The sequence below is a fragment of the Asterias amurensis genome, chromosome 9, assembly GCF_032118995.1.
Source record: "Asterias amurensis chromosome 9, ASM3211899v1".
Classification (NCBI taxonomy): domain Eukaryota; kingdom Metazoa; phylum Echinodermata; class Asteroidea; order Forcipulatida; family Asteriidae; genus Asterias; species Asterias amurensis.
The window spans coordinates 1,291,325-1,313,366 of NC_092656.1; the positions used below are offsets into that span (position 1 = coordinate 1,291,325).

Below are 22,042 nucleotides of genomic sequence, written 5' to 3' on the forward strand. Positions count from 1 at the left end.
TTTTATTGGTGATTTCCATCGTGTTATAATACTGCAATTCTGATTGATTAGTAATTATTAACACTGCAGCTAATAATATGATTTTTCTCATCAATGATTACATACATCGATTAGTTTACATCGGATTATACTGATCTAGGAACACGTTGCCTGGGATCGGTCGAGTTGGTCTTTGAAAAGCGTTTTATTTCCGTTTGTTATAAAATGCATAATGGTTAGAAAGATATTATAAAAGTAGAATACAATGATCCACACAGATTTGCCTCGAAATTGCGTGTTTTTTTTTTACTTTGCGAACTAACACGGTCGGCCATTTATGGGAGTCGAAAATAATTTGACTCCGCAAAATGGCAACCCGTGTTAGTAGACACGTTAGTGGTGTAAGAGGTTTGCGGTAACATCAAAATGAATAATCTCTTTTGGGTAGTATTGGTTCTGAGAGAACCAGGGGTAACCAACTCACTAACGGTTCGATCAGTTTGCTCTGAACAAATTCAGGAGAATACTTCACATAGAAGTAAATCTTTGAAATACCTTCAAAAAACACCCGGAATTCGTAGCAATAATTTCCACTTCCACGCGACGCGAACCGTGATTTCACTGGACTCTTGCTCGTTACCAGGCTAGTTATGTTGCTAACAAATACTTTGAGTTATTACCAAAAACGTGTACTGTGGTTTTAAACACAATGCATTTCAGTATTGTCAGTTTTAAACGTTGCATTCTTATAAGCACAGCGTGGCTGATGAGATAAGTAACGAGATATGAGCAGCTCTTTTGCCATAAAACGGGACTAAAACGCAAACAAGGGACCGATAGGTCATGTTTTTCATATCCATTAATAATGAACTTTGAACTTTAAAATGAGAAAAGCGCCCTCAATATTTACAAAACAAATTTTCTCATTATAAAAAAACCCATAAGTTTTAGAGTTGGGCTGTTTTGCCATTGAGGGGCCACGCGCCTAACCATATCTGGGCAGATTATAAGAGAATTCACAAAATACATAGTTGTTCATATTATTTTGTTCCCCATAACGTATACCATCACAAGAAGTCATTAATTTGTTGTTTTTTCATTAAAATTAATAATGGTGCACGGTGTCTTCACGACCAGGTACTGTTCGAACAACGTCGAGACCAACGGGCCCTTTTTTGAGCCAACACCTCTTCACAAGAGATTTAATACTTGGTTGTACCCGCAAGCTTACTATTCAATAGTTAATTCTCAATGAAATTGGTTCACATTTTAAAAGATTCACAGCCTCGCTTGTCCAGCAACAATCCGTCTTAAGACACTATCATCCAGCACCACGTAAGTCTTCTCTGCTACATCCAGGAAGTAGAGTGGATCCGAAACGAGGTTGATGTCAAACCCTTCCCTGACGAGTGACGTCTTTGTGTGTTTGAAGGTCGTAGTTGTCGATATCTCGTCCGTGATTCGCAAGAACTTTGGACACGCGTAGATTGGTAGTGCTGACGTCACGTGTCCGAACAGACCTTTGAGGTTGAGGTTGACACCTTTGTGTAACACCAACGCTGCCATGCCGGCTCTTCCTTCTTGACCTGTTGAAGATTTCATAGAAAATCAGCGTTCTTCCCAGTGTTCTGCTGGCAACATGACATTCTAAAACATCCGAGGGCAAGTCAGAATTCTCATAAAGTGGTCCGGTTGGTAAGTACAGTGTCGAAAAGCATCTCTTTTTAATTTTTGAAACCAGCCGTCGATTTCACCGAACCTCTTCCTAACTCTAATTAATCTTAGGACTTAGGATGAGTTAAGTTTCGCATCCGAAGACTAGTGAATAAGCTGACGGGCTTTTACATGACAAGTTAAGGGCAAACCCTGAAAATCTTTCATAACAAATAAAATGGACAGACAAGAACCCGGAGCAAACCAATCAATAATAATAAACCGGTGATTTAGCATCGTTCTCATACTCTGTGATCAGTTGTTTTGTAAAATTTCTTTTACCAGATATAAGTTTGAACTATAGGTAGTACCATAACAATGGTGGTGTCAGAGAAACTTTCGAATAACTGTGATAAGCAGTTTCTAGTTTCATAAATAACTGTATTTGGCATGAATTAAAGGAAATGATTTTACCTGAAATAATTATTCAACTAACCTGGCACTTGAACACCATAGACATTAGACTCCAAGATACCGGGGAATGCGTTCATGACATGTGCGACCTCAGTGGTGGCAACATTTTCGCCTTTCCATCTGTGAAAAACAAACATTGTTAAAAGTCCATAAATATTATAGCACCCTACCTAGATGACGTACCTGTGTGTAATTTTTATGACCATCACAAACCATCGTTACCTGGGTACGATAAAGGAATAATGCATACTTCTACTGACCATAAGAAGACATACGTTTTTCCTTCCTCCATGTTCTTACCAAGTACTAAGTTTTTATTTCGGTTATGAGTAATTACCAAATTAATGAAAACCTTCCATAGCGTGTTAATTTTAGTCGTCTTGTGTGCAAAATCAGTTGACAATGATGGTGACAAATTTACCTAAAAGTGTCCCCAAGTCTGTCCGTGAAGTAGAGATAGCCTTCCTTATCAGACATCATCAAGTCACCAGTATTGAAATAAACATCTCCTTTCTTCTTGACATCTCGGACCAGTTTCTTCTCGTTCGTCTTACGGTCAGCCATGTAGCCGTCGAAGTGGTGAAACTCATCCAACCTGGATACCATGATACCGGTTTCGCCTGTACGGAGGTTTAATAATAATGATTAGGAGGTAGTGCAACGTTCAAGTCAATTCAGTTCAAAAGTGGTTTATTCTTATAAAAATTAACCAAATAAAAAGTCACAGACTAATGGCTTTTTTGGTTTACAATGAAACTAAATCAAAAATATATGTACAAGTATTATGTGTGTTTCTTAGCGGCACTGGACACGTTTTGATTGTCTAAGAACAGTATTCTCACTTTATTATGCATAAAATAACAAAATAATGTGTGAACATGTTGAGTCAATTGGTCATCGAAGTTGCAACAGAACAATGAAAGAAAAAAACACCCTTGTCGCAAAAGCTTGTGTGCTTTTAGACCTAAAGATCTTATTATGTTGAGGGAGCCAATTCTCTTAAAGTTTTATACTATCAACAGCTTTCCATTGCTCGTAATTTGTTACAAAGTAAGTTTACTAACAATTATTTTGAGAAATTACTGATTATTTCTAGTGCCTTTAATGTGATTATGAGATAATGCAACGAGTCTATTTTAATGTGTAAGATATGTATGGCCGGTAACGTTCGCAAGAAGCATTCATGATTAAATTGTTCATTCCGATTCTCTAGTTTCAAATAAACATGTTTAAAGATTGGAATCACTTCGAAATTTTAAATGTCCATGTTGTTTTTTAGATTTTGTTTTTCTCATTAGCGGTTATTAATAATCATATAATTTATTTATTTTTTTAATTATTGGTTGTCATGGGCAAAATTACATTGAATTTACAAAAAAATACAGTTAAACATTACAATTACAGACAGAGAAAAATTGGGTTTAACAATAATGACTGCATACCCGGGGCTGCAAGAATGCACATTCCATTAGCGTCCCTGATTGGCTCAGCAGTTTCTATGTCACATTTCAAGATTTCCAGGAAGTTCATAAGTGCCTGCAACACAAACAAAATGATATGGATAACTATTAGCATGGTGGATAAAGAGATAATAATTAATCAACACCGATATACAAGTAGCTGGTGAAGGATTTAATAACCAGTCTTCTCAAAGTATTTGCCGAAGATTTTATAGCAACATGTTTCTTAAATAACGGCTAAACCATGAACTGCCTATTGATTTTTCTTTATAGGTGCTCTACGTGCTTGGGTAACAGTGGTAAAAAAATGTCCTTCTTTCGGAAAAAAACACACGCACAGCAGCAGCATTCAGGCCACGTGTAAATCTAATATATAAGTGTAAATGTAAATAGATGTGTACGTGTAAATCGAAATGTGTCTAAACTTCAAAACATTATGGCATGGCTTTACTGTTGTAATCTCTTAAAGGGTTTTGATACCTTTTGTAGATCAAGTTTGTGGACATGACATGAATCCCTACTCACTCTGAATGAATATGTATGTAATATTTAGAAGTTTCAGCTTTCATTAGTCGTCAAGCTTTTGAGAAAAACGGTGCAAATCAAAGAGACATGTTTTCAGGGGAGTCGCGTAAATACATTATGCTACAATAGTGTTCGTCTCCCGAGACGACAACTATGTTCGTGGTTTACTCATTAATGTCAAAACAACAGGACCTCAGCAAGTAGGCATAATACTCTAAGGGACGCTTTCTGCCGTCGTTATCTTTAAATCGTCAAAGTTAAGTTTAAAAGTAGCTGTGGACACAAAAAGTACCCAACACTTTTTACCAAAACTCATCGCTACAACACTAACCTTGACTAGACCTCCATGCCTGCCGACACTGCCGACTTTATCTTCTAAGTTGATACTCATCATCGGACATTCTGTCGCTCCATACATCTCATATACCTGGGCAATGTTAAATCGCTTCTCAAACTCCACCCAGATGTCTGGACGTAGTCCGAGACCAAACGCTGCCTTCACCTTGTGTTCGTATTGGCCATCATCGGGCCGCTATGTAAAAAATGTCAAAGTGTTAATCGACTTGTTTTATAAGATAAGATAAACTGGAAGCTCAAAAACTTCATCCCTTGACAACACTTTTATGAAAGGCACAAGTCTGATTCGAACACGTCAAGGCGCTGTACGGCGACCCTCCGTGTTTTCGATTTCGTCTTGCGGTGGATTGGGTACGTCTTTGTGCTGGTTTGTTGTTGCTGTTTTTTTTCTGGTACTTATATTACTTTCTTAGCTTTTCAAATGTTGTTATGCGTTGTACTTTTTAGAGTAATTTCTTGTTTATAATTCAAGTGCTTTTTATTTAAACACGAGATAATTTTTATATGAAATTTCATGTTTTTTAGATCATGATAAAGAATATTAAAATGAATGAGAGAGCATTAGAGCGAACATGTACCTTAGGTTGTGCGAGCAGATAGCGGCAGGTCTCACCAATATAAAATATCACATTGGCACGGTACTTCCTGACGTCATCCCAGAAAGTCTTCGGTGAGAATGTTCCAATTGCAATGGTACAACCTAACAGAGGGCAAATACAAAGTAATTTTGAAAAACAACAGAATTGTAAGGAAAGAAATACGTTTAGTAAACACTCTTCAAATGAATAACAATAAAAACTACTAGGAGCCTACAGCTTTCGACAGTATAGCCCAAAGCAGTTTGAAAAATAGACACAACCCCTCCGGATTTTCGGCGAGATCTCAAAAACGCGACCACACCTTTTGAAAAGAATTTTCAAAAACCAAAGTTATACTTTGTATTTAAGTGTGTTTGTTTGAATATTGACGGTATAAATAGGCCCTTGTTATTAAACAAAAGTTGGTTGTTCTACCACAAGCGCTTTTCAAATCAGAGGTACCATACACTTTCAGCATTGCTGTACCACGTTCAAAGAAGATTATGTAACCCTGTTGTTTCTCTTAAAAATGAAGAACCAACCAATCATGATATGAGGGACCTTTTGGATGCTAGGTGGCAGCAGACTCATCAGGTTTACCCATTGGTCTCGGCAATGTCCGCATGCTCTGAACTACCTTAACGATGGAACCGTAAGTCTGCTGCCACCTAGCGTTCCAAAGTCTCCCATTTCAACCCGCTTACCTGAAAGTATGGAGGTCATGAGACCCATGCCAAACGCCATACTGTGGTAAAGAGGTAGAGTGACATAAAAGATATCCGAACTGCTGATGCCAACTTGTGACGACATGATTGAGCATCCACCAATGGAACGAAAATGAGATACTTTGGCTGGCTTTGGGAAACCTGTTGACAATCAAAGGATAAACCAAGGTTTGAGGTTAGATATTGAATAAAGGAAAATGACTTTGTGAAGTTCGTCAAGAAGATCGGTTCCAAAATATAGAGCAACCGAGAGCTCAAGACTAGGCCTACACAGTGAAGTAAAAGTATAATATGATCATCCCTATACTTACATCTCCATTTTCATTACGGTTTATTTGATTTTGTTAGTTTAATGGCAAATTGGTAATAGTTTAAAGGCATTTCAGGCTAGGACAATAGAGGACGCACTCAGACTGTTTTCGTTATAAGGGATCCAGCGACGTAACCAGGGGGGACATACCTTACACAACCCCACAATTGTCTATACAGTATACCCCATATGTTCACACGAACAAAATCTAGATACATGTAGTGCCCTCAAAAAGGGGAATGCCCCCCATTAAACAAGTTATGCCCCGCCCCCCAAAACAAGTTCTGTCTAAAAAGGCGAAGGGGACTGTACTTATTCTCACGCGTATAACGCAAGAGGAATTTGGATGAAGGGAGAAGTTTCAAAGTTGAACATTTTTACCGGTAGTCCCTGACGTGAAAATGTAGACCGAGACATCATCCATGATGACTCCATCTCGTACACTCTTAGGAAGTGGATCACTCGCCACACCCCACGTCATCACCGGGACCATACCCGCCGGTAGAGGGAGGGCATCGACTTTACCGTAGACCCATACCTTGATGCCAAGCTTCTGGAGATCTGGTAGGATCGGTTCCAGGGCACTTAGAAGACGCTTGTCTGACAACCGAATGATCATAAACGTACAATTTGACAATTTATAATTTAGATGACTGACTCGTAAGGTGGTTTCAAGTTTTGATGAAGGTTCGCGAATCTGAATGTCTGAAATAAGACTGTCTCTGAGCATTGTGATGTTTTGTTGTCAACTTTCTTGATGCTAACTGTTAAAGGCACTGGACACAAATGGTAATAACTCGAAATAATTAATAGCAAAAAACGTACTTTGTAACTAACAAAGGAGAGCTGTTGATAGTATAAAACATTTGTGAGAAACGGCTACCACTGAAGTAACGCAGTTTTTGAGAAAGAAGTCATTCCTCACTCAAATATTTGAATTGAATTCGAGACCTCAGATGAGGCCTCAAATTCAAGGCATCTGAAAGCACAAAACTTGTGCGACAAGGGTGTTTTACTTTCAACTTATTTTCTCGCAACTTTTATTTATGCATACTGTTGAGACACCAAGTGAGAAGACTGTTCTTTGACAATTACCAAAGGTTTCAAGTGCCATACTCCGAAAATTATGGTCATCAACACTGACTTCGTCTGACTTATTCTTACTGTGAAATTCCACACAAAATAGGACTCCTTATTGTGTCAAAGTTAGCTCTGTATTCTTTATAGTGTTATATCGATCAACTTTATATTTTGTTATATTAACATGACTTTGCAGATTGTTTTATTAAGTTGTTTCACGTTAAAACAAATAATAGCCGGGGACCAAACAAAAAATAAGTACAATACAAATACTGTAATAACTTCAAATCACTCTTTAAAATGGAAATGTATATGAAAAACAATTCCAAGTTATTTATAAACGATCAACTATAAGCGATGACAGTAGATGCACAATTATTATTGAAGTATTGACACTACCTTTGTCAATGTGCAGACATTTCGTTTTCCCCGTTCAAATGTTATGAAACCGAGGATGTGGGCCCATACCATTTTCTGTAAAAACATTGTAAAGATTTCCGTATCCTGCCACCAGGCACTTGTTCACTCAAATATTTACCAAAAGGAACATCTCAATTGAGTGAATTATTTCATAACTAAGTGATAAAGTGGTGGAGCCTGACATCATATGTTTGTATAAATACCAGTTCTGGCCCATCTGAGGATTAGCTGATTGAGAATCTATGTAAACGGTTCGGGATAAAGCATGTGGGCGTGTCAGCTTATTCATAAGCAGAAGATCAGACCATTATGTTTGATCATATTTTATCGAAGTCTAATAGCGCCGGATAGGCCTACTGCACTATGTACAGTTCTAAGAATTATGTATAAGCTACAATTATATGCAACACATAACCATTAATTTTTTTTTTCTTTCGCAAACAACATGTTGTGGTTCATTGACTATAAAAAGAACATGTTCTTTTTTATAGTCAATGAACCAAACCATGTTGTTTGCGAAAATGGTTATGCGTTGCATATAGCTGTAGGTATGTGTTGTGTAATTCGTTCCCTAACTATTCGAAATCACAAAGCGTGGGCAAATCTTCTCCCATATTTTGCATTTTACACCATAAGCCATGACATATAGCTAAAACAGATTGGAATTAGATGAGGTTTCCTGACACTAAATAGAAGGCAAAGGTACTTTTAGCTAGTTAGCATATCTCATTTACCTTCGTGCTCTAATGCGGATGCATTTCGTTTTTAAGGTAATGCTTGTGAACTGTGAACTATGCTCGTGTAAATTTTGACCTGACCTGTTTCTTCCGGTATTACAGCTTACCTTTTCCAACCATAACAGCTCTGACTTTACATGCCTTGATGCAGTGCAAAAGAGCACTGCTCTTTAAGTTGTAATTCAAGAAAGCCGTCTTCAGACCAAGCTTACTGCAAGCCAACCATGTCACCAGAAAGCCAGGGTCATTCAGCATCAAAATGGCAGCCGAATCCTTGCACAGTAATCTACCATCACTCTGCATAAATCTTGCCAGCCTGTTCCCTTCCTTGTCCAGATCACTAAAAGTATATTGTTCATCTTGATAGAGTAAGAATATTTTATCAGGAGTTTCCTTCACGCGGGACTCGAACACATCAATCATGAAGATGTGGTTTTTCTCCATGTACTTGAGCCGTTTTAGGAGCAGGTAGCTAGCGTACAGCTCCGCAATGTCGTCCGTGAGTCGAGGGCCATACTTCAACCGGAGGTAGGCTGCTCCTAGGACGGGGAGACCTAGTACGGCAGCCGCTGCTGCTCCGGCAGCCCGGCGGTATGGAGAAACTGAAGCGGACATTCCAGCTAATAAATCGAAACGGTGCAGGCAAACTTATTGTTAATCAACTGAATTTTAAACATATCTAAGCTCAAGTGTTTGTTTAGACCCTGCATGTTGCCGTACCCATGCCTAGCCTGGTGGTTGAAGAGCATGTGTGTACTGTAATTGCAATGTCACTGATCTATGCTCTTTGAACCGTGCACGTTATAACTAATAAACTTTACCAAGTCTATCGGGACTATAGTTTTGGGTGCCGCTTATGCTCCGGACACTCGACAGTCATACCACCTCCATTGTACGTACCAGTCGTTGTCCGGTTTAGGTTGAATAAACTTTTGCCAGATTAAAGCTCGTTTTAGTATTGGAAATTTCTGTCCTGCCACGGACTGTTTTTAAAGTGGCTTGGACCATAGAGCAATAGGACTAACCTGCTCTATGCTTGGACCATAAAGCTAGTGCTTGGACTCGCGTGTCGTTTTATAGCAGCGTTCTATTGCAAGGAATAAATAAGAGAAAAATGAAGAGTGTCTTTGATCATGGAGCAACAAACGTCGCTGCTTTACTGTATGCTGTAACACATATCATCATAATAAGCCCACTCTATCGTCTAGAAACTATTAACATAGAGAAACTACTCCGAGATCAGACCGACTTCCGAGCAGTAGGACCTTACACCTACTCGGCTTACTTGTATGGTCGCCAATAATGTTATTTGAAATTCATGTTAGGCTACAACAACATGACGTAGTTGTTCCTACAGAGTGAGTCCTCGGGTCACAATGAGGTTTTTGCTCAATGAGCTTTTTTCACGGTCACCTCCCCCCCCCCTTTGCGACACTGGTAGGGAATACATGCACTGAGTGTTGTAGGCCTCCACTTTATAACTGTAGGTCGTCCCACACTGTTATAATACGGATCATGCGCTCATGTCAACAACCAGCTGTTGATTACCGTACTGCGGGCAGGTTGTTGCTGAAATGATTGCAAATTCTGCAATGAAACAATAAGCTGCAGTGCGACCATTTTACCATGGGGCTGTTGTTTACAATTGTCTGCTCCCTCTTGGCCGGCATTTTCGCCGTCGTGGTCTACATTCTCTGGACGTACCCAACTTTCTTCAATGACCTCTCCGAATTCCTCCATGTGTTGAGGTCAGTTGTCAAACCAATCGAGAAAGTGAAAAGCAAAGGGTATTTATTTGTGGATGTGTTTGAAAGCAAAGTGAGGGACAACCCGAAGAAACCTCTCATCCTGTTTAAAGATGAGGTGCACACATACAGTGATGTGGATCGAACTGCAAATAAGGTGGCCAACTACCTAAGAGGGAACAAGATTGTCCAGGTACGTTGTTTAACAAAAAAATTGAAAAGTTTCCGCTGCCACCATTTTTTCATTCATTATGAAATAAAATAATATCAAATTTTTATCTAAATGAGAAACTTATTTTTGTAAGAATTAGTGGCAGGAAGTTGTCCATAATTTGTAATTATACCAAATGTGTTTCGATAAATTGACATAAATAGAAAAACACCTGTGCAAATTCTACCCCAATTAGTGTAACGTGAGATACAAGCCATCATACATTTTGTGTGCGAAACGCGATCTACTTTATACTGAAAACTATATTATAAACACTACGATATTTGTATGCCTGAGGAAAGGGTACCACAACATTGAGCTAAAGTTCACGAGTTGACATCTTAAAATGTTAATAAGTGGTCTAGTTTATCGTCTAAAATATTGGTTTCATTTGGTTTTCTTTGTAACAACTTATGAACAATACAGTGTTTGTACGCTTAGCGCAGTTCACGTTTAATAACAAAAATAAAAACAGTATTATAAAGCAAAATATGAATACAAATTCCTCGAAGCGCTCAACAGCAAATGTATAGCATCACGAAAAACAAAAACTTTTGAGTTTATTTCCCAATTTGAGCCAACTAACAAATTTATGTAAAATTAAGCCAGACCAGCTGTTACCTAAATGAAACCATTAAAAATACTACAAACACATTTGCATTATGACAAGGCCTAAAGACAATTCCATTGTTAAAAAAAACCTCACCACTGGTTGGCTTAGACGAACAAAATTGAAACAAAACATTTAATCGTGTTAACAATTGTGACCAAAATTCAACATTTTCGGCAACTTTCAAAAAAAAAAAAAAAAAAACCAAAACGCAGCCCATGATTGGTTACTTCGTTTCCAACAAATTCACGAATTCAACAGTATTTTCCACCATTTTCTGTAACATTGTTACAAACTGTGTCGATCTGTTTTTTGCTTTGCATTATTATGGCTTCCAATAGTTTCCCAACCTCAGAACGATCTTACAATAGGATCGATACGACAAGGACCCGTTCTATAAATCCTCGGATCGATATCCTAACAGGAGTTATTTTGTCAATTCGCGTTTTTGTGCGAATGGCACTGTTCGTCTTGTCTGTTCTTGCTTCGTGATTCGCGGTTCTTGTGTCTGTACAAACATGAAGGCTGTTTTTTACAATCCTCAGCTTACTCTAACAGCCTCGTGCTCTCGCTCCTCTCTTGTACATAGTTAATTCATAGTTCTTTATTTAATATTTGCTTTTAACAATAATTATATCAAATTTGTATACTCTTGTATGCGCTTTTGATTTTGTTACCTTAGTATAATATATTATACTGACACATTAAAAAAATGAAATAAACGTCATATTGATTTGAACTGAACTGTTCTTGCTCCCTCTTATATAACTTCATTTCTTGATGACAGTTCGGAGACGTCGTAGGTATCTTCATGCAAAATGAGCCAGCCTACGTGTCTACATCCATTGCCCTTCTCAAGTTGTACGTTACGGGAGCTCTCCTCAACATCAATCTTAGAGGAGAGGCTCTCCTTCACTGCATCCGAGTTGGTCAGATGAGGAAGATCATATGTGGTCATGGTAAGAAAAGGACGAATAACAAACTGTTCAAGAAACTCACATGAAGCTCACAATACATGTAATAATCTCTGTATCGTTCTTAGTATTGTGTTCCTTGTCGATTTGTCGTGTTGTTGTTGTTGTTGTTGTCGTTGTTGTTGTTGTCGTTGTCGTCGTCGTCGTCGTCGTTGTTGTTGTTGTTGTTGATGTTGTTGTTGTTGTTGTTGTTGTTGTTGTTGTTGTTGTTGTTGTTGTTGTTGTTGTTGTTGTTGTTGTTGTTGTTGTTGCTGTCTAGTACCACCATGCACCTCATTACTCGTCTGTGGTTATAAAGCTGGAACCAAATCAAAAGATGTGGTTCCTGTGAAGTGATGAACTTAAATTATTCTCATAAACTTTCCTTTATATCCAGCGTTGATCGAAGCAATGCGGGAAATACAATCCGAGCTGGAAGCAGACAACATCAGTGTATTTGTCATTAAGGAGGCGGGAGATGATACCTCCCTCACCGCTGGGTTCTTGACCGTCGATTTGGCGTCTCCCCTTGCGTCTTCTGACGTCATACCGCGGGATGTACGGAAGGGGGCTTCGTCCTCGGACCCCGCCCTCTACTTTTACACTTCGGGAACTACTGGTAAGAACAGTTCAGGTCATGATGATACAATTATAAAGAACTTTATGTGATGTCATGTGCAGAAAATCAATAGAAGTTAATGACATTAGACAGCTGAACAGATTGATTGGAATTTCTCAGACAAATCAGCTTTTTGTCTTCGCTGATTTTGTTATTGGCATTGAACGGCTACCGTAGCCTTGCTGTATGATGATGTCATGAGTTATGAATAAACCATCAGTGAATGCTACTACTTGAGTCCTGCCGTCTTAAAGGCAGTGGACACTATTGGTAATTGTCAAAGACATAGCCTTCACAGTTGGTGTATCTCAACGTACATATGTATAAAATAACAAACCTGTGAAAATTTGAGCTCAATCGGTCATCGAAGTTGCGAGATAATAATGAAAGAAAAAAACACCCTTGTCACACGAAGTTGTGTGCGTTTAGATGGTTGATTTCGAGACCTCAAGTTCTAAACTTGAGGTCTCGAAATCAAATTCGTGGAAAATTACTTCTTTCTCAAAAACTATGGCACTTCAGAGGAAGCCGTTTCTCACAATGTTCTATACCATCAACCTCTCCCCATTACCCATTACCAAGAAAGGTTTTATGCTAATAATTATTTTGAGTAATTACCAATAGTGTCCACTGCCTTGAAGAACAGGTATAATGATGTACTATATTTTACACAATATGTAAGCAAACGCTACCTCCATCCATTGGTCATGTACCTCACATCAAATAACAGTAATGGATGCTAACAATCAGTTTGCAAATAGGAACCAGACTATTATGTTCATCAAGCCTCGGTTTGGTAACATTGATATCAATGGGAGAAATTTAAGACGGCTGCACCATGATAAGGTCTATTGATTTATTAATGAGTTACCAACTAAAATTTGTGATTTTGTGTTGTACGCTACATTTAATTAGAGGTGTCATTGTGAAGGTTTCCTTTGAAGAGTCTAAGAGCCCCCAGTGCAGAATGATTAAACAACATGAAAAATAACCCATTTTAATTGATTCTATTGTTTAATGTCATCAACCTTGCAGGAATGCCCAAAGCAGCGCGACTCACACAGGAAAAGGTTGTCGTAGGAGGAATGATCTTACAGTTGTACCATCTTGGGCCATCTGACGTCATGTACATTCCGCTACCATTGTTTCATAGTGCAGGGATGGTGATTGGATTGTACAATGTCATAAGTGCAGGTGAGAATCTTATTTATTTATTTTACTTATTTTAAATCTTAAGACATAAACCATGCAAATACAAGTTGGACAGGGACTGGCAAGGTTTATGTGTAAAACCAGATCTTGTCTTGGTCCAAGACGTTACTATAGAATTAAGATGGTCTAGAATGTTACGAGAATGAGATCGTAATTTACTATCTCATACTCCTAACAGTCTAGACCATTCTAGAGCAGTCTCTAACCGACTAACAGCCGCAAAGTTGACATCTATAGAACCAGAGTGTTTGCATTTCCCCCTGCCCTGCCTAATGGTGAGCGTCCTCTTCTTTTCTTTAGGAGGAACTGTTGTACTACGAACCAAGTTTTCAGCTTCGCAATTTTGGAATGACGTAAGACAGTATAAGGCAAATGTTGTTCAGTACATTGGTGAGATATGTCGGTATCTCCTCGCTCAACCCAAGGTAAAGTACGATAAGTTTGGCTCGATTTAATCTTGCCTATACGGATTCAATCATAGCATTGTTTACATCGACTGCAGAGACTGAAAATATAGATTTGTTTGGAAGGGACGTTTGCGATCCGACCTAATCCCATGCTTTAATAATTTTATTTATCTGAAACAAAACGCTTTGAATTGTGTTTTGAAGTGTGTTGCTCGTTTTTATTTCGTTCTTGGAAAACTGTTTTTATTTCTTCGTATGAGCGTAGCGAAGGTGCATGAAATTAGACCAGTCCACACAAAAGTTCTGTACTGTATGTTATAACATTGTGCAATTGGGTAATACACTCTCCATTTTGATCGCTGTCTATGTTTTGCTTTTCCCTCACTGCAGTCGGATCTTGATGGGAAATACAGCCACACCGTCCGCCTGGCTATAGGTAGCGGGCTTGGCGAGGACATTTGGGTGGACTTCAAAGAGCGTTTCAACATCAAGCAGATTGGCGAGATGTACGCAGCCACTGAGGGCAACCGTGGTTTCTTCAACCTGGACGGCACGGTTGGGGCTGTAGGGACGTACACCCCACTTATGAAGGTAAGATTTAAAAGTTGGCTAGATCGGTGGTCTATTAGTGGTGTGACATCTGCTCTAGCAATGTAAAGATCCTAGGTTCGGATCCCACCCGATTGATTGTGTTCTTTTTTTTTCACTGAAAGTCGGGAAAGTACTGAGTGCAGTGTTTCAAACACATTAGTGACATAATTGATTAATTTTGTGTTATTTCACCGGACAGAAACTTGCGGGTGGTATTGAGATAATAGATTGCAATTGGGAAACGGCAGAACCAATCCGAGACGCCACAGGAAAGTGCATCATTCTACCAAAAGGTAAGTAAGGCTATTATATTAAAGTGTCAAAGTCTGTTGTAGAGTAGATTTTCTGTATATTTGTTCGTCACTTTGTTATTACTATAGTTTGTCACCAGTACAGTGTATTAGATATTTCTTGTAACATAGAACTGAACAAATTTAAGATTAACTAGAGATTGAGAGTTTGTGGACAAACTCAAGGTGTTCGGTTACCAGGAGTAAAGGCCTGGATTAAAAAACAAGTAGTTACACCTTGCTTTGTTCTCAAGATTTGTAATAAATGATTCAAATTGCAAAAACTGTCAAAACAACCTGATTACTCTAGTAAAAGATGTTTGGTGATGTCATCGGTAATATTTGTTTTAAACCAGACCTTTGCCAGACTTGTATGCTGTGATGGTAAAGCATCAAAGGATGTATATTTCTTTACTCCTCCATGATTTCAACCTAAAAGGCATTAAACAACGCCCTTTCAAATCATTTCACAGTCACTTCCGGTTTAAACAGGTCAAAAGGTCAACGAAAGTTCACCAACATATCCATTTCTGTAGAGTACGTACAGCCCTTTCATATGATGTATAGATTGTCAAAATAGCTTATGTAGCTTTGGAAATATGAACTTAGGAAATATTGACGACTGTAGAAAAGATTGTAATGGGCATGTATGTTTTAACCGCCTTGAACGAAGACTATTCTTCATGAAGCTTTTTCGCGCTCTATTGATAATATTTTAAAAAAGAAGTAAAAAAAAAAAACGTGGATCAAAAATAATGATTTTTTGAAATAAAAATTTGAATTTTTATTACTCAAGAATGGATGACGTCATCATGACCTAACTAACACATTATTCCACTCCTAATGCATATCTAACTATGTGCGAAGTTTCAAGTTCATACGAGTTTGGGAAGTGTGCTTTTGTTCGAGGACAAGGGACGAAGAGAAGAAGACGATGAAAATCTGGATTGTTTTATTTATTTGTTTGTACTAAAGTTTTGTTTAATCCGGCAGTTTATTTTAGCAAGACCACTCCTAATTGCTTGGGCCTTATACTTTAACCATTCTGTTTTCTTTGAATGTTTTGTATTGTAACATCTATGTCTGTGCATGGAGGTAGAAATAGATTAGTTTACGTAACGTCCTTTCCTACTAGAGAAAGTTTAAAATGGCTTATGTTATTCCAGAGATTTTTTTTTTCTTCAAATATTTAACTCAGAATAACTTGGATAGTTGTTTTAACAAATATTTAAAACAATTGATGATTATGCTAAGTTCACGAAGTAATAGATATTGTAATACTGACGTGAATTCCGTGGGCCAAAAACGCCCTTCACCCGGGGGAGTGGTCGATCGATGTAACGTCTCTATTCTTCTCGGTGTTTAACCAAAACATGACCAATGTTCGTCATTTTGTACTGTTGTTTTCTCACATAATTAAAAGTCCCATGAATCACTGAAGTAGGTGGTCATCTCAGCGAAACTTCGTCATCAATTCCACATTGACCACTAAGCCATCAGAAGGGTAAACATTTGAACAATTTGACGCTGAAGATTGAAATGAAATCGTTTTCGCAGCGTTCTGCATAGCTATACAGCTCTATGCATATCACACTATGGCACAGAGTACAACAAACTTGGCAGCATGCCACCAAATAAATTATGCCTAATACACTACACGTGTACGCAACAAGTGTTACGCACAACCAATGGGGAAATTTCGTAGTTCTTTATACAAGAAATTGTGAACTTTCAAACTCGATATTGAACCAGAAGACGAGCTCAAAATGGGATCACGTCTGCAAGGCATTTACGGAGTTTTTAACGAACTTTCCGATGATGTGTCGATTGTAACAACCCATTATGTAGATCAAAAGTTATGATTTTTTGAAATAATAAATTTTGAAAATTCATAACTCAAGAATTGATGACGTCATCGTGACATAACTCAAACGGTTTCTTCTCCGTATACATATCTAACTATGTGTGAAGTTTCAACTTTATATGTGCTTGGGAAGTGTGATTGTTTTAGCGGACAATCGCCGCTAATAAGCAGAATGGATGATCACTGGAGCGTGCTCTGCTGCACCGCTAATACACTACACGTTGTGTGTATGCCTACGTGCAATGTTTATGCACATACCAATGGGGATTTACGTTGTTCTTTAGACGTGAATTTTGAAATTTTCAACCTCTCTTTTGAGCCGGAAGACAACATCAAATTGGGGTCATGTCTGTGAGGCGTCTACGGAGTTTTCAATGACGATTCCGATGATGTTTCGATTGTAAGAATCCCTCATGTAGATCAAAAGTTATGATTTTTTGAATTAATAAACTTTGAATATTCATAACTCAAGAATTGATGACGTCATCATGACGTAACTCACACGGTTTCTTCTCCTAATAAATCGCTAACTATGTGTGAAGTTTCAAGTTCATACGAGTTTTGGAAAGGCGCTTTTGTTAGCGGGCAAGGGACGTGGAGAAGAAGAAGAAGAAGAAGAAGAAGAAGTATGAAGAAAAACTAGATATAGTGTTTGTAGAAACAAACACTAGGTGTTCGGCTATTGTTGGGTCAGTGTTTGAATCAATGAAAAAAGTGTTGTAAGTATCCCGTCAAATTACAAAGAAATCAAAACCAAACAGTTTTCTTGATGTGCATTAATTTTATGGAAAAAGCATCAAAAAGTGTACATTTCAACCTAAAAGCCTTAAAATACTGCCTTTTCAAAGCATTTTACAGGCTCTTCCAGTTTAAAAAGGTCAAAAAGTCAAGAGAAGGTCACCAACATACCCATTTTTGTGGAATACGTGAGGCGCTTTCATATGATGTATAGATTGTCAAAATAGCTTGTGTGGTTGAGGATATAGGAGCTTATGCATAATGACGACTGGAGAAGAGACTAACTAACCGGGAGGGAAATCTTTGTTGAAAACGCCTTGAAAACAGACTAAAGCGAAGCTACTTATAGGAGGAAAAAAAATTAAATACAAAAAAATAAATAATACAAATTTTGGTCGCCAAGTGGTCTCCCATCCAAATACTGACTGGGCCCGATTTTGCTTAACTTCAGTGACCGGACGAGAACGGAGACTAAAACGATCAACACGTGGTGCAGAGCGTGACTATGCTCCTCAATGCACCGAATACTTACACGTGGTGACCGCAATGCACCGCATGCTTACACGTGGTGACAAAGTACATGTACATGGAAACTAGTAAAACACACATAAATCACAGTGCTGGCTGGGACATAATTTTATGCACCTGACAAATCTATGCATGGATATTCTTTAGAAGGTTGTGTTTGTTTGAATATATTCACATGGTTCGTTGAAATATAAGGGGGTTGGTTGTGGCGACAACAACCTTTTTATCCTTTTGACAACCATCATATATAATGTAACTTCGCGGCTGATGGTTGCACTTTGGTATTGTCACTTTTCGACTCGGCTCTACGTGCTGTCTGGTACCTTCCATACATACATTTTGTTGTGAAGATTTTAATTGGGTAAAGGCTTATAGTTTGATGATTAATATGACGAAAACAAACTTTTATCCTTTTGAACTGAATTCATGATTTTTTGTCTCATTCTTCTCACGTAGCTATTTAGTAGGGTCAAAACGTGAGGCCAGTAACACTTTTTTGCAAGTACATGTACACCATGTAATGTTAGTTGGACGCAGTTTGCTAACAGCCTATTTTCCTTTTTTAAATAAAATCATTAAATTAATAATTTTGCTTGTTACATAAAATAAAATTGAAGAGGATGCCTGAATTGACTAATACAATCGGAGTTGGACGAGGTGTAGACTTGATTCAAGTCTTAGATTGTGGTTATTCTTCTGCATCCCAGGCACAAAAAACGCCCCACATTATTAGCGATCATAGCGATCATATATTAGAGTTGTTCGGGCTGTTGCCCGAACACCTAAAAAAAAACCGAACAAAATCAAAGAGTTGTTCGGGCTGTTGCCCGAACACCTAAAAAAAAAGAAAAAAAAAAAACCGAACAAAATCAAAGAGTTGTTCGGGCTGTTGCCCGAACACCTAATAAAAATAACAAAAACAAGGTGTTCGGCTTCCGGGAGTACAAAAACACACCCTGGTGGACAATTATCAAAGGAAAAACCCATGAAAATAGGCCTTTTCAAAGCATTTTACATGCACTTCCGGTTTAGAAAGGTCAAAAGGTCAAGAGAAGGTCACCAACATATCCATTTTTGTGAAGTACGTAAAGCCCTTTCATATGATGTGTAGATTGTTAAATTAGCTTTTGTGGTTGAGGAAATCGGAACTTATGAATAATCACGACTAGAGAAGAGACTAACTAACCGGAAGGGAAATGTTTGTTAAAAACGCCTTGAAAATAGACTCTGTACGTTAAGCCCTTTCATATGATGTATAGATTGTCAAAATAGCTTTTGTGGTTGAGGACATAGGAACTATGAATAATGACGACTGGAGAAGAGACTAACTAAACGAAAGGGAAATGTTTATTGAAAACGCCTTGAAAACAGACTATAAACGAAGCTGATATAATATTTTTAAAAAGAAGTAAAAAAGAAGAAAAAAAAACCAAAAAACTGGTTTAGCGGGTTTCCCTTCCAAGTACTGACCGGGCCCGATGTTGTTTAACTTCACTGATCAAAATTATGATATCACTTAACCATTGCTTCGTCCTTCGGATGGGACGTAAAGCCGTTGGTCCCATGTGTTATGTAACGCATATAAAAGAAACCCAGTGTACTTATCGAAAAGAGAAGGATTTCGCCCCGGTGTTCCCGGTCCGATCGGCAGCAAAATTGCGCCACAGCACCTTGTAAAGCATTACATGGTGCTACCAGAGTATTAGTATGATTAGCCCGTGCTTGGCCCGCTCATGGGGGTTCCATTGTTTGTGATTAAATTTACTTCATTATCATTATGTTGGACAACTTGGACCGAGCCACTCTGGGTCAAAAGAATTACGGATTTATTTTAAACACATGTCATGACACGGCGAAACGCGCGAATACGAGGGAGGGTTTTCCCGTTATTTTCTCCAGGCTAAATTTTCACAGGTTTGTTATTTGATATAGAAGTTTTGATACACGAAGTGTGGGCCTTGGGCAATACTATTTACCGAAAGGGTCCAATGGCTTTAAGTCATGTTTGACGCCTTGGATCGGGCACCACTAGGGCAGGAGATGTTAAGGAGGTTCCAAACGATACATAATTAGTATGCTTAGCCCGATCGTGGGTTCCAGTATTTTCTTATTTTATGTAAATAACATTACATGCGTTAAAGGAACACGTTGTCTTGGATCGGACGAGTTGGTCTATAAAAAGCGTTTGTAACCGTTTGTTATAAAATACATAATGGTTGGAAAGATGTGGTAAAATGATCCACACAAATTTGCCTCGAAATTGCGTGGTTTTCCTTTTACTTTGCGAACTAACACGGTCGGCCATTTTTGGGAGTCATAAAAAATAGGATCTATGGAAAAGCTGAAAATAAAAACCATGACGAAATATACCATTGTTATTCAATAGAGACGTATTGTAGTCACTTTGGTTGGGGAGTGAGGAAACTAGTAAAACACACATAAATCACAGTGCTGGCTGGGACATAATTTTATGCACCTGACAAATCTATGCATGGATATTCTTTAGAAGGTTGTGTTTGTTTGAATATATTCACATGGTTCGTTGAAATATAAGGGGGTTGGTTGTGGCGACAACAACCTTTTTATCCTTTTGACAACCATCATATATAATGTAACTTCGCGGCTGATGGTTGCACTTTGGTATTGTCACTTTTCGACTCGGCTCTACGTGCTGTCTGGTACCTTCCATACATACATTTTGTTGTGAAGATTTTAATTGGGTAAAGGCTTATAGTTTGATGATTAATATGACGAAAACAAACTTTTATCCTTTTGAACTGAATTCATGATTTTTTGTCTCATTCTTCTCACGTAGCTATTTAGTAGGGTCAAAACGTGAGGCCAGTAACACTTTTTTGCAAGTACATGTACACCATGTAATGTTAGTTGGACGCAGTTTGCTAACAGCCTATTTTCCTTTTTTAAATAAAATCATTAAATTAATAATTTTGCTTGTTACATAAAATAAAATTGAAGAGGATGCCTGAATTGACTAATACAATCGGAGTTGGACGAGGTGTAGACTTGATTCAAGTCTTAGATTGTGGTTATTCTTCTGCATCCCAGGCACAAAAAACGCCCCACATTATTAGCGATCACGCGGGCCCTAACTCGCAATCTCAATTTGCAACGTGTGCAGGCTGTGTATAAGTAAACTGTAAGTCGACTTGGTGAGATAAATTATGTCAGTAAGTGGACTTAACATTTTATCTAAGCATGGAGCATCTTAGTCGACTTGATGAGATAAATTATGTTATTAAGTCAACTGATAGTTTTGAGTAAGTCGACTTAGCAAAATAATATGTCGGTTAGTAACTGGTTCCACGAAATAAGTCGTCTTGATGAGGTAACGTATGTCGGTAACTCAATATGTTGGATGGCACTCCTGGAGCTCCGTATGTGACCTTTTGCCAGTCAAAACTTATCAATGGAAAATCACGCCATGTGCACGCACATGGCACTGGCGTATAATGTGTAATCAAGTCTGAACAAGCTAATAGTCGCGAGGGGTATGCTGCGTTGGGCATAAACACTTTAAGCCAAGAAAATATACAAATGCTTACTTTTATCCGTAAGACAAGGTCAAAATGGGATTATGTCTGCGAGGCGTTTACGGAGTTTTGAATGATGATTCCGATGATGTATTGATTGTAAGAATCCCGTGTAGATCAGAAGTTATGATTTTATATTAATAAAAAAACTTTGAATGACCATCATTCAAGAACGGTTGACGTCATCATGACGTAACTTAAACGTTTTCCTCTCCTAATAAATACCTATCTATGAGTGAAGTTTCAAGTTCATACGGGTTTGGAAAAGGTGCTTTTGTTAGCGGACAAGGTATTTTTGAGTTGGCCGAACAAACTTAAAAATACACTAGAGATTGAGAGTTTGTGAACAAACTCAAGGTGTTCGGTTTCCGGGAGTAAAAGCCTGGATTAAAAAACAAATAATTATTATACCTTGCTTTGTTCTC

The 22,042-nt window shown here is 38.2% G+C and overlaps 2 protein-coding genes across 2 annotated transcripts in view; one reads left to right on the top strand and one right to left on the bottom strand.

Moving 5' to 3' along the window:
* The window catches only part of LOC139941631 (long-chain fatty acid transport protein 2-like), a 23,260-nt gene continuing 1,218 nt past the window's right edge, over nucleotides 1-22,042 (bottom strand). Inside the window, exons 2-10 of the mRNA XM_071938217.1 lie at nucleotides 8,406-8,918; nucleotides 6,443-6,661; nucleotides 5,731-5,892; nucleotides 5,027-5,148; nucleotides 4,423-4,623; nucleotides 3,549-3,642; nucleotides 2,528-2,726; nucleotides 2,129-2,226; nucleotides 1-1,565 (exon numbers count right to left, since the gene is read on the bottom strand). Of these exons, the coding sequence (XP_071794318.1) occupies nucleotides 1,258-1,565; nucleotides 2,129-2,226; nucleotides 2,528-2,726; nucleotides 3,549-3,642; nucleotides 4,423-4,623; nucleotides 5,027-5,148; nucleotides 5,731-5,892; nucleotides 6,443-6,661; nucleotides 8,406-8,918 (1,916 nt within the window). The 3' untranslated portion in view covers nucleotides 1-1,257. The remainder of the gene's footprint in view (nucleotides 1,566-2,128; nucleotides 2,227-2,527; nucleotides 2,727-3,548; nucleotides 3,643-4,422; nucleotides 4,624-5,026; nucleotides 5,149-5,730; nucleotides 5,893-6,442; nucleotides 6,662-8,405; nucleotides 8,919-22,042) is intronic.
* Nucleotides 8,919-22,042, top strand: part of LOC139941633 (long-chain fatty acid transport protein 2-like) — a 23,302-nt gene continuing 10,178 nt past the window's right edge. Inside the window, exons 1-7 of the mRNA XM_071938219.1 lie at nucleotides 8,919-10,236; nucleotides 11,652-11,823; nucleotides 12,215-12,436; nucleotides 13,472-13,630; nucleotides 13,949-14,073; nucleotides 14,446-14,646; nucleotides 14,846-14,939. Coding sequence (XP_071794320.1) covers nucleotides 9,925-10,236; nucleotides 11,652-11,823; nucleotides 12,215-12,436; nucleotides 13,472-13,630; nucleotides 13,949-14,073; nucleotides 14,446-14,646; nucleotides 14,846-14,939 — 1,285 coding nt within the window. The 5' untranslated portion in view covers nucleotides 8,919-9,924. The remainder of the gene's footprint in view (nucleotides 10,237-11,651; nucleotides 11,824-12,214; nucleotides 12,437-13,471; nucleotides 13,631-13,948; nucleotides 14,074-14,445; nucleotides 14,647-14,845; nucleotides 14,940-22,042) is intronic.